The 18823-nt window shown below is 49.4% G+C and overlaps 3 protein-coding genes across 5 annotated transcripts in view; 2 read left to right on the forward strand and 1 right to left on the reverse strand.

Annotated features, from left to right (window-relative positions):
* Positions 1–4953: 4953 nt before the first annotated feature.
* On the reverse strand, positions 4954–5989 carry LOC128272436 (proteasome subunit beta type-6). Its single transcript, XM_053010246.1, has 3 exons — positions 5826–5989; positions 5512–5711; positions 4954–5441 (listed from the first exon to the last, which is right to left on the reverse strand). The coding sequence occupies exons 1-3, from the start codon at positions 5883–5885 to the stop codon at positions 5006–5008; spliced, it is 696 nt and encodes a 231-aa protein (XP_052866206.1). The 5' UTR covers positions 5886–5989; the 3' UTR covers positions 4954–5005.
* A 370-nt stretch (positions 5990–6359) lies between these two features.
* LOC128272469 (prolactin regulatory element-binding protein) lies at positions 6360–8236 on the forward strand. Its single transcript, XM_053010286.1, has 3 exons — positions 6360–6584; positions 6646–7744; positions 7818–8236. The coding sequence occupies exons 1-3, from the start codon at positions 6444–6446 to the stop codon at positions 7901–7903; spliced, it is 1326 nt and encodes a 441-aa protein (XP_052866246.1). The 5' UTR covers positions 6360–6443; the 3' UTR covers positions 7904–8236.
* Positions 8237–8699: 463 nt separating this feature from the next.
* The window catches only part of LOC128269828 (stathmin), a 31165-nt gene continuing 21041 nt past the window's right edge, over positions 8700–18823 (forward strand). For 2 of the 3 annotated variants that reach the window (XM_053007232.1, XM_053007234.1), the window contains exon 1: positions 16998–17073. In XM_053007232.1, the coding sequence (XP_052863192.1) occupies positions 16998–17073 (76 nt within the window). Of the gene's footprint in view, positions 8813–10776; positions 10896–16997; positions 17074–18823 lie in introns of those variants that run through there. The other variant, XM_053007233.1, reaches the window with a different exon arrangement.

The following is an 18823-nucleotide window of genomic DNA, read 5'->3' on the forward strand; positions in this document are numbered from 1 at the left end:
GATGGGAAATGACAGACTCCGGTCCGATAGGTAGATCCATTTACGAGGTTTACTACATCCTTGCAAAGCCCTCGACACAACCTTGAAGCCCTCCCTGCGGGATGCGAGGCAATTGTGTCATTCTATTTATTGGTCCCAATTTGCCTGCCCTGGGCCGTTCGGCTGGGCGGGAAATTAATGATCCGTAGCGGGCGTGCCGCAATGTTGGGCGGCAGCTCGGAAATGAATGTACCATGCCCGGGGTGAAAATTTTACAGTTTGTGCTAAATATAAACCTTGCCCCGGAACATTAAACCACCTTTCTTTGGCCACTCCAAAGTGCTCCACCGGGGCCCAGAGGCCTGAGCGAGACATGACTCCTGGTGATGACCTTCAAAACCAGCCCTAGGACCTTCGGAAGTAATAAAGAAAACGAAATTTTATTTTTTACGCCCTCCCTGCGGGCGCCACACGTACTGATATTTTCTAAGCATTTTCTTCTTTCCAATGTTTCATTTATTAAATGTCCAGTACCAAACGATGGACGGGAGGACCGGAAAACCTTCCAGCCACCAAAAACACATTATCCACAGCTAAACAATCGAAAGCAGACCAGAGCCGTGAGCGATCGAAAGAGAGAGAAAGAGAAAGAGAACGAATAATGTTCCGTTAATCTGTTCCGGGTGTTCGGTGCCGGTTTCGGCACCCCATTTTCCGGCATTTTTAATATGTTTTTATTCGCCCGTTTGTCCAAAAAGCTTAAAGCTTTTCAACGTGACGTGCGTCGGTGACTAATGTAGGTGGGCACCATGGTCCGCCTTCTGGCCCGGCCGAGGGCCGAGAAAAGTTTGAAATTGATACGCGCCCCCACGCAGCTCGGAAAACATCCTTTAAGCAAACAGTGGACGTAAACGGCTCGGCGAACGGAGGCGAAAAACGGCGATCCTCCTGCTCGATCGGTGAGCGGAACGCGGCGGAGTTGAAAGTTTTCCACGCTGCTCAGCGTTTTTCGGGCCTCCCGCGCTCTCGGACGCTTAAAACACACAACCCCCTCAAGTTTTTGAACACTTTTTGGGTTCTTCCGCGTGAGTGCATACACCGACGGTTGGCAATCAATATCATATTTAAATTAGAAAACTTTTGGCAGAAAAAGCAGGATAAACCACCGAAAAGTACGGGTGTCAACGCGCGCTCCCGCGGACGGAGGAGGTCTTTGGCCAATTTTAGATCGCCAAACCAACAAACGGATAACGGAGACGACGGAGTTTGGGAATTTTATGCCCTCGACGAATGGCACGAACAGCTGCGTCGGGCGCGCCGTCCATTTTGGGCGAGCGAAAGTGGCCACGTTCCGTTCGCGTTACGCGCATTACGAACGCGTGGCGATGAATTTGATTGGCGAAATATTGGTTCAATATTTTCAAGAAAATGAAAAGAATTGAAAGGAACAAGAATGGCAGATAAATAACCATTTGCATGCTTCTTAAAGTATGATTAAATTTTCTGTGTGTTGTTCAAAGCACATCGCTTATCGTATTGAAGCTGAATTGTGGAATTCGAAACTGTATCTGATTCTAATTTGTAGAATAAAAAAATTATAAGGAAATCGATTTCATTGCCAAGCTATACGCGTTATTTCCATTTCTCCTAATAAGTCTCTCGTTTTAGGAGGTAACAAACCCCACTTCCAAACTGTACCGATATTTTGCGTAATGAGTCGTACACAATAGCTCATTTTCCCTTCGATTAGCCGTGCGTCCTACTCATTGCCTATTTATAGCCGGCATAAGAACGATTCGACGGCATCGTCAACCTCCCGGGAAGGCAACCCGAACGGGAAACAAGATGAAAAACAAATGAAAAACAAATCCATTAATCGTTCCATTCTCACCCAAACGGCTCGGCCAGGCCCAGGCAAATGTTCTAACAGCCCCGACAGAGCCCGTGTTTAGGTTCAGAAGCCAAAGAAACAAACGTCCCCAGCCGCAGTCTACTGACCATGCCATCCTGCACAGAACGCCTGGACGCACTCGACCGGACCGGTGCCAGTGGTTGGCCACTTTTTCCCATTTCCATCGTCAATCGAGCGACGAATCTGATCTCCCGCGTACGATTGCTCACTTTTCCCGGACCTCACCGACCTCTGGCCCAGGGATCACCATTCCTTTCCGGTAGAGAGCGGGCGAGCGAGAAACGAAGGTGTGTCGGGATATTTTTTTCCGTTTTTCCTTTTTCTTCAATTCACGATACTGCCCTCAGTGCCTCCACGGTCGGTAGAGGTTGGCTCTTGGCCCACAATTTCCATCTTTTTTCTTCTTGCTATAGGCATTCGCTTTCTGGGCGTTAGCAGCGGCGACGAGCGGGGGTGAGTTTCCCGGAGACGGAAATCCGGCACAATTGCCACAACTGTCAGGCAAAGCTCACGCGTCTGCCACGCGTGGCTGGCGTGGGGACATGAACAAATGAAGAAGACGGAGAAAAAGGAAAATCAATAAGCCAGGCGGCGACATTGCTGGCTGTCCATGGTCGTTGTGGTCGAAAACGAAAGTCTATGGAACTGTGCGGCACAGAAATTCAAATTATGTATGATAAAGGCATGCAACGGCATTAACAACATTTGTCGAGGAAAGTTAAAATTTATTATTTGCTTTTCGTATACGTTTCGTAGACATCAAACGAGGGTTAAAGGCGGCCGATTCTCGAAAACGGTCGACTCATTGATAATAATTCCATATGATGAATTCACTGCCTATTAAGGGTGCATGGACCACCAGCAGCATGATGCTGAAATCAGCGAACGGGCCTACCGAAAATATGAAACCAAATTTGGAGCACATCGGCAAACGACAAGCTGCTGGCACCATGCAAATAGGCATTTCAGTGCAAATGCCCAGTCACCGGATGTGAACAGCGCAAAGCCTTCCCGTGGAAAACTAGGTTATTGGTGAAACTCCAAATTTCGAGCTAAAACACGAGGACGTAGGGCCGGAAGGCAAAACCGTTGGCCAGGGCGAAGGCAGAACTTTTGGGCAAAACCCCAACGGAACGGAAATGTGAACGGAAACACACCGTTGTGGCGTACCGTGGCGCGGGTTGTGTGAGAAAATATTTGATTTCCCGGGTTCCACTGGACTCGGTCCGGTTTTCCGGTTGATACCGGCGCTTGATGCACCAACTGTCCGAGACCAGGGAGGACGACATAAATGTGCTAAAACGTAAAAAAGCCAACCCGGTGACGGTGCCAACGAACGGTGCCGTCACCATCTACCATCCCGTCCGCGTGCGACGGATCGATTTCCATCCGGTAATCTCGTTTTGGGCCCGCTCGGGTTTTTGGCAACACATTTGACCAACGGTAATCAGCCGGAATGCTGAGGAACGTTTCATGCTGGCGATGACCGGCGCTGGGATTCGATTTTATGTCAAAAAAGCCCGAAAAGTTTGTAAATAAGAGAGATTGAGAAATAATGCATCTGATCCTTTCATGCAAGGACATTGGAAAGTGTAATGATTGAAATAGCATTTTTTTTTTTTTCATTTTGATCGCCAAAATTTCTCTGTCTTCGAGCATTTAATAACTAAACTACCCTAAGACTGGATAGCCCCACAATCTACGGGTAAAATTAATTCTACTACGATCATCTGCAACGGCGGCATTCGATTGTAGTTTAGGATGCCCATCAGTAGAAAATCTCACGGAAAGAAATGAGACTTGCAAAGCAATGTCCAAGCGTGCGGCATTCCCGCAGATGATAAGCAGTAAATCCATCTTACGATTGCCGAAAGAGCAACGATACATTTTCCGACCGCAGGTGATGTGTTTTCTTGTTGTTGTTCCGCGGCTTTTGCTCGGCACGGGCAGAGCACTGCGGAGAAATAACAAACCAGCGCCATCACCGGCACTGGCCGCGCGTCGCAGCCAAGCGGACAATCCGTTCATTCATCGATCCATGTTTGCTCTCCCTGTATCTCTCATCGTCTATCCCTTTCTCTGTCTCTCACTGTATTTTCATCGTGCAGGCTTTTCCTCGCTTTGCTTTTTGCCTCAATTACACCGAACAGTGGACACACTTCCGGTGCGAAGTTATACTTTCAGCCGTCTCAAAACAGCATCCCCATTCCGGATCCACTCGCACTTGCTGGCCGCATAGCAGGCTTAAACCACATTCACAGCACTCTCTCACTCTCCCAGCCTCATGTCAGGCTCAAACATTGGACTCGAAACGCACTTCCGACCGCCGCACAGCCACACAGAAACACACAAACTTTTCCCACGGAACGTCCGCCAGCTGAGGCCCGAGAACAGGAAATGTAGGGAAAATTGTTGCTACTGGTTCCGCAGTGTGATAAGACGGCCGCGCGTTCAATCAATTCCATTGCGAGCGAAGAAAATTCATCGTAGATCAGCCTGGCCCCGGGAACGGGAAAAAAGGAAAACGTGGAAACGGCCTGGCGGAGCAAACGTACCGACGAACAACACGCGCGCTCACGCCTGCTCCCTATGCAACCCGCATCACAACTGAGCAGCACCGCTTTTCACGGGCCGTGAAAAACCTTGCGTCCTCGCTCCTGTGCGTGTGTGTGTGTGTGCCTCGCCAGATGGATGTGGGAACGAAATGGAAAAACAACACACAGCACACAATACGGCCTGGCGTGGAGAGCCGAATACCGAATGCTCAGAGAGTTTCGTCGAGCCTTGCATCTCGCGAGACGAAGGATGTCGCATTTTCGTGGCCAACGAGCAATGACTACGATCAAGTGGACTGTGTTGCGGTAGGGAAACTGCAAGGGAGCATGGCGCGGTGCACGTGTTCAGCAGCGGTTCAGGACTCTCTCGCCCAGTTGCGCATCGTGAGCGGAACAAGTTTCGGGCTTTGCGGTGAGAGAAGTTAAAAGCTCTTCGTCCTTAACCCTTCACATGGTACCACGATAGGATGTTGTGTGCAAAGAAATCCAATCGTAGACTAGTGTTTGTTCACAGTGAATGTATTTCGAACCAAGAAAAAAGATTCCCCAATAATGCTTCCTAAGCCTGCAGCGACACACTGGGTGCGGCGGCACGGTTTACAACGTTTTCGTAGTCCCGCGGAGCAAACACCACCTCCCGTTCGATGCCATCCTTCGTGATGACGCCGATACGGCAAACGCCACCGGAACTGCCGTCATGGTACATCGCGTGAAACACGGATTTCTTCACGAACTCGACACACTCGGCACGGCCCATTCCCGGGCGGTAGTTCTCCTTCACGAAACCGTAAATGTACGAGCTGCCAGAGCCACCGACTGAGACGTTTTGGCGTATCTGCATGCCACCGATAGGTATTGAGTATACCTGACCACCATTCTTCCGGTCCCAGCCTGCCACAATGATACCGGCCGTGAGCGAGTCCCGGTAGTTGTAACAATACTGACGAAACTCATTGGCGGCATCCTCAACCAGTGGTTCTTCGCCCGTTTGGTTCCTACAACAGGTTAGAGATTGGGCAATAAGAAAAGATCATCCTCGGAAACTCAATCGGTCGGTTGACTCACTCATGGTAGTTAAGCGAGTAGGTGACGATATCGGCGATTGCCTGCGTATCAGCGGCCGATCCGGAACGACAACAGTAGATTTTGTCCGTCAGGCGCGTCAACTTGTCCGTGACACGGTTCGCAACGTAGGTGCCCGTGCTGGTGCGTGAGTCAGCACCGATTACAACGCCATCCTCAAACTCGACCGCCATGATAGTTGTCTTTTGGAATAAAGGATGTTCAATTATTGTAACATTTATTTGCAAATGCCAAAAACAGGATGACAAGGTTATGGTCAAGCAAAGTGAAGCACGGGAAAAACCAACTCCACTTACACCGGTGCTGAGGGGGGCCTCTCTCCAATCGTTCGAGCCATCCGTATCGATAAGATCCATTTCTGCGAGTCTTTTTCACGGAACCACAATTTGCTCACAAAATGCTTTCGAACGCAGAAGCCTGTAAAAACGAATAATCACGGAACGTTCTGTTTATGTTGCCGAGCCGAGTGAAATGACAAAGCGAAACTAAAAATGACAGCCCAGACTGACAGTTTACCTCGCGCCGGTGGCAGTGCTGCCAGCCAGAACGTACATTCTCTATTGTTTCGTTCTATCAAAACATAGGACGGCTACACTCACATTTTACTTCGCCTTCGACATGTGAAATTCTTTTATAATTTTCCGTCAATCCAAAATCTTCCTCGATTTCGTGGTTCCAAATGCAGGATTGCGGGTCACTCACTCAGCTGATTGGAATCATAAAATGTGCCCGTGTTCGGAAAACACGGCACTCATCCGTTGCGATAGCGAGAACTGTCAAACATCTCCAACAGCAGAGTTGTTGCCCCAAAGCGATACGTGGAAGCGAAAATATCATTGTTCCGTGCGCGGTGTTTCGTTTCGTGGCCCATGGTAAACGTTCCTATTGTTTGTGATAGGCTGTAAGTCAGAACGATGCCACCAACCCGGAAACCGTCGGATGGTCTGCTGGCGCGGGTTAATTTCCCGCTGTATTCAGTGGAAATGCTGACCAGCCGTCACGTTCTGGTCGCTGGCGGTGGTGGCGCTTCGAAGACGGGAGTTGCTAATGGATTTGTAAGACAAAGCCCGCGTTCAATCGATTGGCACAACAACTAATGGCACTATTCGGTTCCAGGAAATCTACGAAATCTACCACAACGGCGAAAAGTACGTGGCCGACGAGGTGCTACGGCACGAAACGGGACCCACAGTCGTGATGAACTGCGCCGTTAAGACGGACGAAAAGCGTACGCTGCTGATGGCGGGTCAGGAAAGCCACTGCCAGATGTATTTCGTGAATACGCGCATCGACAGTGGTGAACACGCCGGTTCGCCCACGGCCCCGGCAGGGAACAAATCCGATCCCACGACCGAGGGACTGCGTAAGCGGCGCAGTATTTCCCAGCAACGGTCTCTGTCGGCTGAAGGGGAAAAGGTAGACAAAAACGGAACCACGGATCAACCGAACCCGGCACGGAAACAGATTCGTTTCGACATCAAGACGGCGGACTCGGTGCAGACCGATTTTACCGAATCGGAACCGCTGCAGCGCGTTGTGCGCATCAGCCCAAACGGACGGTTCATGGCGACGGGCGGAATGGATGGCCATTTGCGGGTGTGGAGTTTTCCGAAACTAACGTGCCTGTCCGACATCGGGGCGCACACGAAAGAGATCGACGATCTGGATTTTAGCCCCGACAGCAAACACATCGTTTCGATCGCCAAAGACGGGTTGGGCATTATCTGGTCGATCGGTAGCGAGAAGGAGGTGAAGAAGCTGACCTGGAACCCACCGGCCAACTGCCGCTATTTGCTGAAGCGCTGCCGGTACGGAGTGGTTGAGGGCCAGAAGGACAAGTGCCGATTGTTTACGCTGGCGAACCCGTTCGCCAAGTCGGGCAAGGCGAAGGGACTGCTGCAGCAGTGGGACCCCGATTCCGGCCGGTTGACGGCGGTGGTCGAGATTGACGAATCGCTCGCTGCGTTGACCGTTCGAGACGATGGCCGTTTCGTGGCGGTCGGTACCATGTTCAGTGGATCGGTCTCCATCTACATTGCCTTCAGCCTACAGCGGGTGCTACACATTCCGAATGCTCACGCGATGTTCGTCACTGGCCTGGAGTTTTTGCCGGTGACAAACTTCGACGGTCCATCAATTACGGGCGACACGGAAGCGGCCGTACTGTCGATCTCCGTCGATAATCGCGTTTGCATTCACAGCTTACCCTATCGACGTAAGTGTTATTGTGGTCTCGAATTTAACGAAAATGGTTCATCACTTTTACATATTTTGTCCTCGTTCCACAGACTCACTGCCGGCATGGGTCGCAATATTCGCAATCATCACTATCCTGTTTCTCACGTTTTGCTTCTGCTCGTACGTTGGCCTGTAAGAGCGTGGAAATGGGACTGCCTTCAGCGAACTGACAACAAGGTGGAGAAAATAAACGGCGAAACTACAAGAAGGGACATCCTCGGCGGAAAGGACCTGACTCGGTTAGAACATTTTAATGAATCACAAGTGACCCGCCATCGCTTGCCTATCCTACCTAGTACGATCGCGGATTTGATGAAGGGAAGGGACATTGACCAATTGTTGTAGCACCCCCGGTATTAGCACAGCCTTGTATCCCTTATTATTTTTACTTTTCCTGTTTTTTTGCACTTCCCAAACGTCAAACGAAAGCCTTTATTTATTGTAAACACTTAAACACATATGTAACACTGTACAGGCGTAGGATGTGAATAAATTTAACTCATTGTTGTTTGTCTTTCAAGTCGCTGGCTCTTTGTCGATCATACGCTTCTTCCACAAGAGATGTCCTTTGTCTGGAGGGTGTTTGGCGGTTCTGGCGGCCACTGATCGCTAAGCCTGACGCGCACCAGTATTTCCTTTTACAAAAATTATTCCCGAAAAAGGAAGCTATTTTGCATATATTATTAATCGCGGCACCTCTGGAAGGTCAGTTCCGGCAACGGCGAACATGTATGAACACGAACGATGGTCGTTCAACTTGCGCGCTATGTGTGCGTGCGCACTCTTTCACTCTCGTTTTCATCGGCGATCAGCAACGGCGCTGGAAGGGGAACTCATCCGGTGAGCCTTTTTCAATTGTGTTGGCCGCGAACCGCGCCGCAGTTCAAAAGAAACCGTTTCTGCGCTCAGTTCGCGTAGCTGGAGACGTGAAAGTTCTCGTTCGTTGTCTATCTCACGAAAATCGTTCTGTGAACCCCATATTTTAAGCATAACACGCGATAGTTGTTCACCAATTGTTCGAGATTTTAAAAAAGGTTTTGAAAAGGTGAGTGTACTGCTATGGACCGTGTAATAAGTCGTGTTCGGATGTTGCTGCCAAATGGCGCAGTTGGTCGCACAAATATAGGGAGCGCTAGGGACGCGTTTTGCCTTGCGAAAAAAAAGAACGATTCTCCCCGTTCGTAGGCATCCGATGGTTGCTTTGTTTATTTCGCTGGAAGATGGCGTCGCCAGGCACAGGCAGCCGGCAATTTTTCGCTGTGTGTGTGTGTATGCTGATCGGAGAGTGTTGCATGATTCTCAGGCGATCAATTTCGTTGTGTGCGCGAAAGAGTAGGCTGCTATTTTTGTCCTGCTTTTTCTAAAGGTGTCCTTTTGAAGCGTTTGACAATTTCTGGAATTTGTAGAACAAAGAATCAATTTTGATGGACGCTAAAGCGGATGTTCTGTCTGGATGTCTGGATCACAGGAATCTCACATGTCTCACATAAATATTCAAGTAAAGTATTATAACAACTTTGCTGTGTAATGCAAACTAATTGATTCTAAACTTAGATTCGCAAAAATATTAAAAGCACTTATAAAACAAATATCTGGAAACTTGAGCACTCTTCTGATTTCAATTTATAGAAAACTTACCCTTCAAAAATAAACCCTGATTAGCGGAGTTAATTATTCTCGTCAAAGCGAGTTTGTAATTGGTTCGTACTTTCATGCAATCTCATGCGTCAATAAAGGAAGCAATCATTACTTTAGTTGTCTTCGTCAAAAACGGTTCGTTCAAAGAAATTGCTTGTACCCGCATCGAAGCGCATAAATGAGATCGATTTAAGTTGTTATAGCATCCTGCCGTCCGGACTCGATCATCGATATCGATTGCTTCCTCTAATGTAGTTTAAGCACCCGCCACTCGAAGGCAATGACATTAAACTTGCACTTTCTCTCCCCCTCTCGGAGGGTGGACGCGTCGTTGGGCTGGAAATTCTGGTTTTCAGCAAAAAGGAAAACAGGGCCCTTGTCTTGGGCGCCCTGCTGCCAGATCAACATCATCTTCTGTGATCTCTTTCTGTTCGTATTTGGTCCCGGGACCACCCCGCCGTGCATACAACGGTGCAACGGCGTCGCCGCTGGCAATGAATCATTCGGTGCGTTGGCGCACACCGCAAACCCTTCAAACTCTACCAACCGCGGGGCCACTAAAGATACCAGCGCCATGTTTGACTTACTATACGAGATGCTCGAGTCTCGAAAAGGCCTTCCCCTCGCATCCAGAGGATCGCAAACTGAAAGCGACTCTGCGTTCGCTACGGTTGCATTTGGATATTGTTGGCGCACGGTTATCTCAGAGTTGGATAAAGAGAGAAAGAGGTTGGCGCACGCCTTGCCGGAACCTGGAAGATGCCCACGCCAACTTCATCAATCCAGCGAGCGCGCGCGTCGAGTCGTGTTTTCGGATCGTGAGGCTATTCGTCTTGCGCGGATGCGGGTAATACATTCAATCAGCTGCCAGGCGACCACACTCCTCCATCATGGAGGTGATGCGAAATAGGAAAGAGCAATAAACTTGCGGTGGCAGAGCGCCGAATCGACATCAGAAGATGTGTTCCATATTTGGACTGAATGCGTTGCCGTGGCAACATGGAGAAGGAAGTGAGAAGTGGTTTGCTCTGGCATTTCGTGTATCGCGCCGAGACTGGATTTATTGTATGGTAACCACGGAAGGTTCGGTCGACGATCGCTGCTTCTACTTCTCGGACGCGACGTGCATCCTTCTTAGCCACCATCGTCTTGTATCTGTGTCTCGTGCATCTCGATGCACGTTCTTCGCGCGGGTCACACTTCCGTGAAGTGTGTAGTCTCTTGAACCCCCGGACGATTGTCATTTTCGTTCGCAAAATCGATTACTGTTGCAGACTCCGATCGTGTTCAGGGTCCTCGGTCATCCATGGTACCGTCTTTACACGCTCAAGAAACTCACGCATATACTGTAACTGGGTTGTCTCTTTACAGATCGCCCTGTGTTTGTGGAATACGACACCAGCAGAAGAAGAGGAGCCGTAACTTCGACGAAGCAACCGTTCGAGTCTTAATAATGTCCGAGCAAACAGCCCAGCTTTCTGCTGCCGAAGGTAAGCAAGCCATGATCCCTAAAGTACATTTCCGTCAAGAGCAGCGAAGCAGGCGTTGGAACTAAGCGAACCCCAGATGTAAGAGGCTATATTTTATTTGCATTAATTACCGCGCAGTTGCGACATTTGCACGGTGAAATCGACGGATTTGCCTTTGTCCACAACACACCGTGTAGCAGCACAACGACGGAACGGCGCGGCGGATGCATGTTTCTGTAGCAAACATCGAGTGGAAAAGAGTTGCCTTCCACCTACGCGAACTCCTCCGAATCGAAGGCTTCGAGAAAGAGAGAGGGACCCCGTATCGTACGCCACACCGGGATAGTTTCTGGGGCAAAAGTGGCTTCCATATTGGCGAGAGATTGATTTTGCGTTTCGTGTGTGGGAATTGATGGTTTTCACATTGCTAAACGACTCTGAGTCGGACCCACCGGACCCCTCTCTAGGGTGCCTCTCCAAGTGCTGTTTGCCGGCAACAAATGTGCGACTTCATTAGTGGCAGCGAGGGTACCGTTTGATTAAGTGCGACCCGTCACACCAAATGTCCAAGGCGGATTAGACATGATTCTTTGTTTTCGCACTTTTAATTTCTTACTTTCCTCGCTGCGGGGGTATGCTTTAGAAAGCATGACACGGTGTAGGCTTCTTCCCGTATGGTCATCCAGCGAGGGTCCACTATTTACTGCTCCAGCTCCGGCATGATGACCCTGTTCACCTTAAACAGATGCTCCGGTGTTAGGTGGTAAACACTGTTTCGTAGCGGAATAACTGAAAGTTTGGCAACTAAAGTTGTCGCAGCGCAGAGTTTGTGTGGGCCTCGAGACTTAAGAGTGGTTGAATAACGTTCTCCCAAAATAATTGTTCGGGTTGAGTGAAACGGCTGGAGAAATGGGTTAAATACGCTCCCAACCTACGTTGTAGCGGCCCACAATTAGTGGTGGGTGTGGTGCCGCCTTTCATATGCACATTCGTTCGGAACAGAACTCGAAACAATTGAACCAGTTATGCGTGTCCTGCCCAACATTGTCTTGAAGCAGCGCGATTACCGCTTTGTCACGTATTCAAATACCCCAAGTCCCGTCGATTTTATGATGCTTCAGTGTTCAATTCAGTCTCACAGCTTTACTCATTCATTTCGCTTATATATTTTAAGTTTTTGAACAAAATGGTTTTAATAATAATCACCCAATAGTTTCTCTTTCATTCAGCTCAAGCTTGAGCAAATCACACTCTGGGTCGGAACGTCAGACCCACTCCGTACCAAGGACTCAGCTGTTTGCAGACTAAAGCGCAGACGAATGAAAATGATTCAATTAATCATGGCGGTCGATAAGCCACACGCCCGCTCTCAGCACGGCTTACATGGCTTCTTGGTAACGCACAGAAAGTTGTTGGCTAAGTTTTTTTGCGAGCGTTAGTCGGCCGGCAAATTTCAAGACCTCAGAGGTTTTTACACCTTTTAAACTTTGAGAAAGATTTATCAGATTCAATTTTCAACATTTAATCAATCGGCAAAAGCATTTGAAAAATGGGGGTTTCTCCGAATAGTTTACTAGAAAAAGGTTAAAATATTTCTGACTGACGTGAGTCTGGCAACAACTTTGTGGCCAACCTCTCGACCTCTTCCCGCCGCCACCGACGAGCTTCTGTAATCTGATGTAGCACCTACTTAAGACGTTGTAAAGATCTCGTATCAGGCGTCTACCTAATCCACCAATTGCTTTATTTGCCCGGAGCACACAATATCGATCACAAAAATCGTGATTCAACCAAACCATGGACGTCAACACACATAAATAAGCTCTTTTCCTCTGCTTTTGTTTAGCTTCGGCCCTCTGGAGTTGATTTTCGGGCTCTCGATCGATACGACGATGCGCAATTATTGTTTTTTTGCTCTGTCTTCTTTTAAGTTCTTACAGCAAAAGGCCTCTTGAGCTGGAGCCACGGACGCGTGCCTACCGTAGCTGGTCGTCCACCCATTTTTGTATGGCGACAATTTTTCCCCTTTCGCTTTCGAGGGTAATAAAGGGGGGCTCCATTGGTGCGTAGCATTTTTGAAACCCACGTCACGCATAAGCAGCAATAGGGTGCGCTGTCGACAAAGGAGAAACAATGGCTATGTAATTGGTCATAAGCTGGGTGATGTGAGTGATGGGAGCCTATCCTTCGAGAAGGGTCTTTAATGGGTTGGGGCGGATTTAGGGCTGTTGTTACGCTTTTCAAACCTCCAGTCCGGGAGCCTAGTAAATGCCTTTAGTTCTCTTAAACTTAAACCTTTACTTATAATTTAATTTTACTTCTTTTAGTTGAATGTGTTAAGAAAGTGGTCTTAAGTTTATTTCGTGCTAAGCTGGAAAAATGATAGAATTAAATATCTTTTCCACCGTCGACGATAGACAAGATTTGCATGCCAAATAATGCAACGTGATGGATAAGTCTCCGAGCTCGCAAATCGATTTTAGCATCACACATTATTGGCATTGTCATGGTGAAGCACGCTTCTGTGAAGAGGACACCGGGACAGATAGAAACTTGAAAAATGCCAAGCGCCCAATCCTCACAATAGCCTATGAAGGGGGGCTTACGGTGCTCTTCTTACCGGGTGGGGAATTACTTGTTGATAGATTTTATTCGATGACTCATCGTCGTCATGCACAGAAGACTTGTGCTTAGGAAACTAATGGAGAAAAGTTCTTACACGAATGCGTCTTCCGGTTGCATCCGTCGGAAGGACCTCTTCCAACGAGTCATTTGTTGGGCAACGGACTTTTAATATCCTTCAAAACTCTGTACCGTATCATCATCGTCGCCGGGGAAGTCCCTCATATTCAACAGGAAGCAAAAGAAAAATCCCACTTTTTAGCACTCTGGCACCAGTGCGCCGGCAGGCGGTGACCAACTGGTGATTTTGTCGCCCGGCGACGCCCGTTTTATGTCCCCAGCGTCGTGGTAGTTAACACTTTGCTGCACGCAACTGCACAGAGCGGAATTTGTCGCAATATTTCACCGTAAACGGTTTTACAGGAATAGAGAGGGGTGGAAGTGGAAGGACCCTCCAAGCGGGGTGCGACCATAAATCAATGATGTGGATTGATTTTTGCGGTCCATTTGTGTGTCGATCACGCACGCACCATAAAAGCGACGACACCGGAACGAGTGCTGATGATGTTCACCGAGATGTACTACCGAGTTTTTGTGGGTTCCACTGTCCATAACGGCTGAGAAACTTGCGACGTTTATAGCAAAGGTTGGCTTAGATCATTTCGTTGCACGTTCTGTCCCGACAAACTTGCAAACGAAGAATGAACCGATTCTTCTATGGATTACATTATTGATCCCAAAGTTGCTTGGCTCCGCCAGACCAACAGGGAACGGTTAGACCATTAACTCTCATTGTGACTCGTGACTGGGAGCATAAAGCTCATTTCTGTCGACTGGAATCTACAGCTGAGAAAAGAGATTGTTTCAATAATTCATCACTCATCAAACTGGATTTTTCCGGGGCGATGAGAGGTCTACAACGTTCTAGACGGCCCAACGGGGCCCGTCTGTATGCCCCATTTGTTTGCTCTTCTTTTTCCGATTGATCGTAATCCAGTGGCGGACGTTCTAAATATCCTTTGGTAAGCACTGGAAAAATCAGGGAAGCACATGGCACATGCTTTGGGACGAAAAGTCCTCCTCATTGCTTTTCCTTATTGATTGTCCCCCGAGGACGATTACCTTCGACCTAAATACACCCATATGGCGCGAGCAGCGTGTAGTGCAAAGCGATTGGCATTTGTGCAACATTTTTCACTACTACCTCTGTATGTCTGGCTCCAACATTCTATTCCTTAAGAGAGCCATAGACACAGATCGGTTCGGTGCCACTTTTAATTTTACCCTTTACAATTTTAATATCTTTCTCCATGCTTCAAACTTTCTTCTTTCTATCAAATTTCGGGAAAATGTTACAAAAATATTATTTGTTTAAATCATCAAAATGTCCCCTTTCCTGACGAACATTCCATCCGCCGCTGTGTGTCATGTGCATCTGGCAAAAGTGGACGACAGTGTCTGCCATCGACCGCGCCACACCGTGTTGATCTCTACCGCAGGTTCGGGAAATGTGAGAACAATAAAAAAAGACCGGCTGTCCCCGACACCCATCATGCCGGAGCTTTTCTATGAGATTGTTTACGGCTTTTTTACGTCGCGTCGGCACGAGCGTCACAAGGACCAGGACACAGGGCACGGGGCATGGAGCCTGCTGTAAAAGCGCTGTTTTCCCACCACCACCACAAGCATACCGGCCGACCGGTGCCAAAGCTCGTCCTGCGCAAAGGACACTCTCGAAACGAATTCGGTCGCGGTCACCAACACCAACACTGGACGGTGTACGGTATCGATCGATTATCGTACGCACTATTGGACACTATCCTTTGGGGGAGAGGACGCGGAGGAGTGTGTGTGTGTGTTCGGGAAAAGTGCTGTCACTTTCCCGACCACTGTTTCGGATCGCAATCGCATCGCGATGTGTCCTTTCGGCCGAGTGCGCAGTCCTGTTTCAGACGCCGAACCGTTTAGGTGCATACTTTATTGTGTAAGAATCCTTCCCTCTGGTTCTGGTGGTGTGGTGTGTTTCGTGGGTGGTCAGGCCAATAACAGGCAACCGGTGGGGGGAGCGAGAGAGATCGACGCACGAAGAAGGGCAAGGACGAAGTGTGGAGTGTAGCGGAGTAGATTTCGTTGCCATTTTCTTCCGTGTGCTCCTGTGTATTGTTACGCGTGTATCTCGATACAGTGCCGTCCACATCAAGGAGGACAATAAAGACAATCCAAATGTTCGCTCTTAAAATTTCCATTAATACGCCAGATAACTTGGAGTTTTCCAGGATGCCACATTGACTTGAAAATCGGCATCCTCTTTTGACATTCCACATCATCCTTATTGCGCTTCTCCCAATTCCGTTGGTTTGTGTTCCGAGGACACACACAATCCCTTCTCTTTCCGCAATTTTCTCCCCACGGCCCCACGCTTTCCGTGCCCCGTCATCGCTTCCGCGTTGCTAATTTTGGTCTCCCTCTTCCGGTTTTCATCCCATTTTCCTCTGGATTTTCACACCAACATTCTCCGAGGATGCCCCGCCCTGGCGGGGAGAGAAAGTTTGGAACCGTCACCGTGGTGGGGTTACACACACTGTGTTGTGTGCGTGTGTTGCATACCTTACCAACACCACCGTGAAATCGTTGGGGGGCTCGATGCTGTCAGTTGAGCGCTACCAATACCACGATTAAGGCTCAGGAGGCTCTGTGCTTTGGTGGGGAATTGTCATCGTGGCGAAGTTTCCGGTGGCGTGTGCCAGAAGAACAGGGCCTACGGAACGGCTAAACCCCCTTGGATCCTGCGAACACTGCCCGTGGGGTGGTGGTGTCCCGTTGTGTAGGCTTTTTTCGTCCTTTCGGAACGCTCAGTGTGTGTGTGTTTGCTACGCGAACCCGTTGTGCGAATGCAGTTCGCACGAATGCGTCCGGATCCGGCTGTGTGGATCAATCAGTAGGCTGAGTGAGTCATCCATCGCCGGTCGGAACGATCCCTTTTCTTTGCGTCTAGACTGATCAATCGTATTCTGCATTTTTGAGACGAGCCACCGAGGAGGTGATTAGTGAACATTGTCCTCCCTCCGGTTGACCACTCTAACAGACCCTCAGTAGGTTAAACGTTGAGTTTTATTCATTCGTTCGTGCAGCCACGTGCACCTCGACACCTTTTCTGCAGGCAAGTGTCCGTCCTCTGCCGCAGCAGTTCCCCGCGCGCGCGCCACTGTACACAGTAGGCAGAGTCCTGTCAGCAATCGTCCAGAGTCGAACCGAGCAGAGCCTAGCAGAGCTCCGGTTGTGTGTCGACCACTGTGTGACATATCAGTGAGTGAGAGTGTGTGACAGAGTGTCCTCTTCTGGGCAACCCCCCAGCTACTAGCAATCAGCATCTTCAGCCGCCCGCCCTGTAGCCCCAGAGGAGTGCGCGCCGTGTCCTGGCGTGTTTGTGGCAACCGTAGCTTCCAGTCTTGCGTGTTCAATTTCGCTTGAAAAAGGGAACTTACAGCAGCCGGCGACAAAATGTTGATTGGATTAGTGCGAGACTCCGTGATGCAGTGCTTCTGCCACACTTGCCGTGCTCCGGTGTTGCCGGCAGGTAAGAGAGACGCGAACCATAGCCGAGGTTCGAGAGGAGAGGTAGATAGTCGATCTCCCGATCTGTCGTGGTCCGATGCTACTGGAAAACACGAAAGATCTACTATCTACTTGGCAGAACTCACCGAAGAATTATTTGGCATCCGTGTCGTCGGGAACTGAAACATTATTATTTGACTGTTTACCTATTGTGACTTGTGGACTTCTATCACTTGTGGACATCCTATAGACTTAGACATTAATTTAAAGAAATAACTTGACTTCTATGAAGCTTTTGAAGGTTCCTGGAACTTCACTTATTATGTCCGGTACCGCCGCCGGTCTGGTCACTCGCCGGTGCGTCAGGTCTTGCAGAGTATCCACCGGTAGCGTATCTCCCCAGTGACCAACAACCCGGCTATGAATAAATGATAATGCTCTGGTCCGGCCAAACGGCAGAGTTCAACATCTTGGACCCGCGTGCACGACGCATATTCGTTTTTGGCTGTCTGGTCTGGGCTGGCTATAAAAATTGGACCCCAAAAACGAACCACTTTTTGGGTCCTTCCAGGTAGAGCGCCTCCGAGGTCGAGGATTTTCCGTCGGCGAGGGTTATATAATTTTGCGTGCAAATAAAATAAGCCGCACGCCGCCAATCAGAGACTCAGAGTGCGGCGGGTGCCCTGCCCCCCAGCCAGTTGTTGTTGGACCCTCCGTGGAACTGGTCTGGTAACTTTCCGGCGAGTGGATGACTCATCCAAATCCAGACGACGAGGCGCGTGCGGGGTGGTGAGGCTTGGCCCGTCGCCGTCGCCGACGTCGTTTTATCGTCTTCCTAAGCTTTTCCGTTGCTTTCCGGGCGCCGCCGTCGGATTCGGTTTTCCGCCGGCACGAGACGGCCGCCGTCTCTCAGCCAGCCGCCGACGAGAGTAGAGCCGGCATTTTATGTGTCCGTTTCCTTCGCACTCTTTTCTTCCTAGTCGTCGTGGCCTTTGCTACTGCGGAACTGTTGTTGCTACGCGGCGACGACGTTTATTGGGCTCCTTAATTCCGGTCGTTTCGATCTTCTTGCAGCTTTTTTTTGTTCTGCTGGTTTGGGACCATAAAACCAAGGCGAGAAACCATAAACAATTGGTCGGTCCGACGGTGGGGCCCGGATCTCAAAATGGCTCGTGTTTTTCCCGGGCCCGCCCCAAAAGGTGATCAATATTTTTGCAATTTCAAGTGAGTGAAATAAACCCAAAAGCCTTCCTCCGAATGCGAAATAATGTTACGCAGAAGAAGCGGATTTGGACATTTTTAAAATAAAGAAATCCGCGCCAAGGTAACCGATTTCTCAGCAAGGACTCGCGGCTTGTGACGCACCATTTGCTTCCGACGACGTTGACGTCCGTCGGCCGGTTAACAGCGCAGCGCTTAGGTTAGGATATTCGTATGCGGTAGTTTCCTGCCTCTCGTCACCCGCGCGCGCCACATCCGTTTGCTTTTCGCAAACGGCACGTGTGTGTGTGTGGCGACTCGGAAGACCTCGAAAGTCACCTTCAATTTTCGGGGCCCCCCACAAGCGGGTCTCGTTGGGTGGTACTCAGCGATGCCGGCCACGTACATCAGCTGATGAGGGTACCGCGCGAGTCGGCAGGACGGGAGTTTCTAAGACTTTTTTGCCTCGTTTCTTTTTTGCATAACACGCGAACCGGCGGTGGGTTGTTTGCGTGCCGTGCTGGGCTTAGAAACCTCCCATTATCGTCGTCGTAGCCCGCCGGTGCCGAGGC

The sequence above is a fragment of the Anopheles cruzii genome, chromosome 3 (assembly GCF_943734635.1).
Source record: "Anopheles cruzii chromosome 3, idAnoCruzAS_RS32_06, whole genome shotgun sequence".
Classification (NCBI taxonomy): domain Eukaryota; kingdom Metazoa; phylum Arthropoda; class Insecta; order Diptera; family Culicidae; genus Anopheles; species Anopheles cruzii.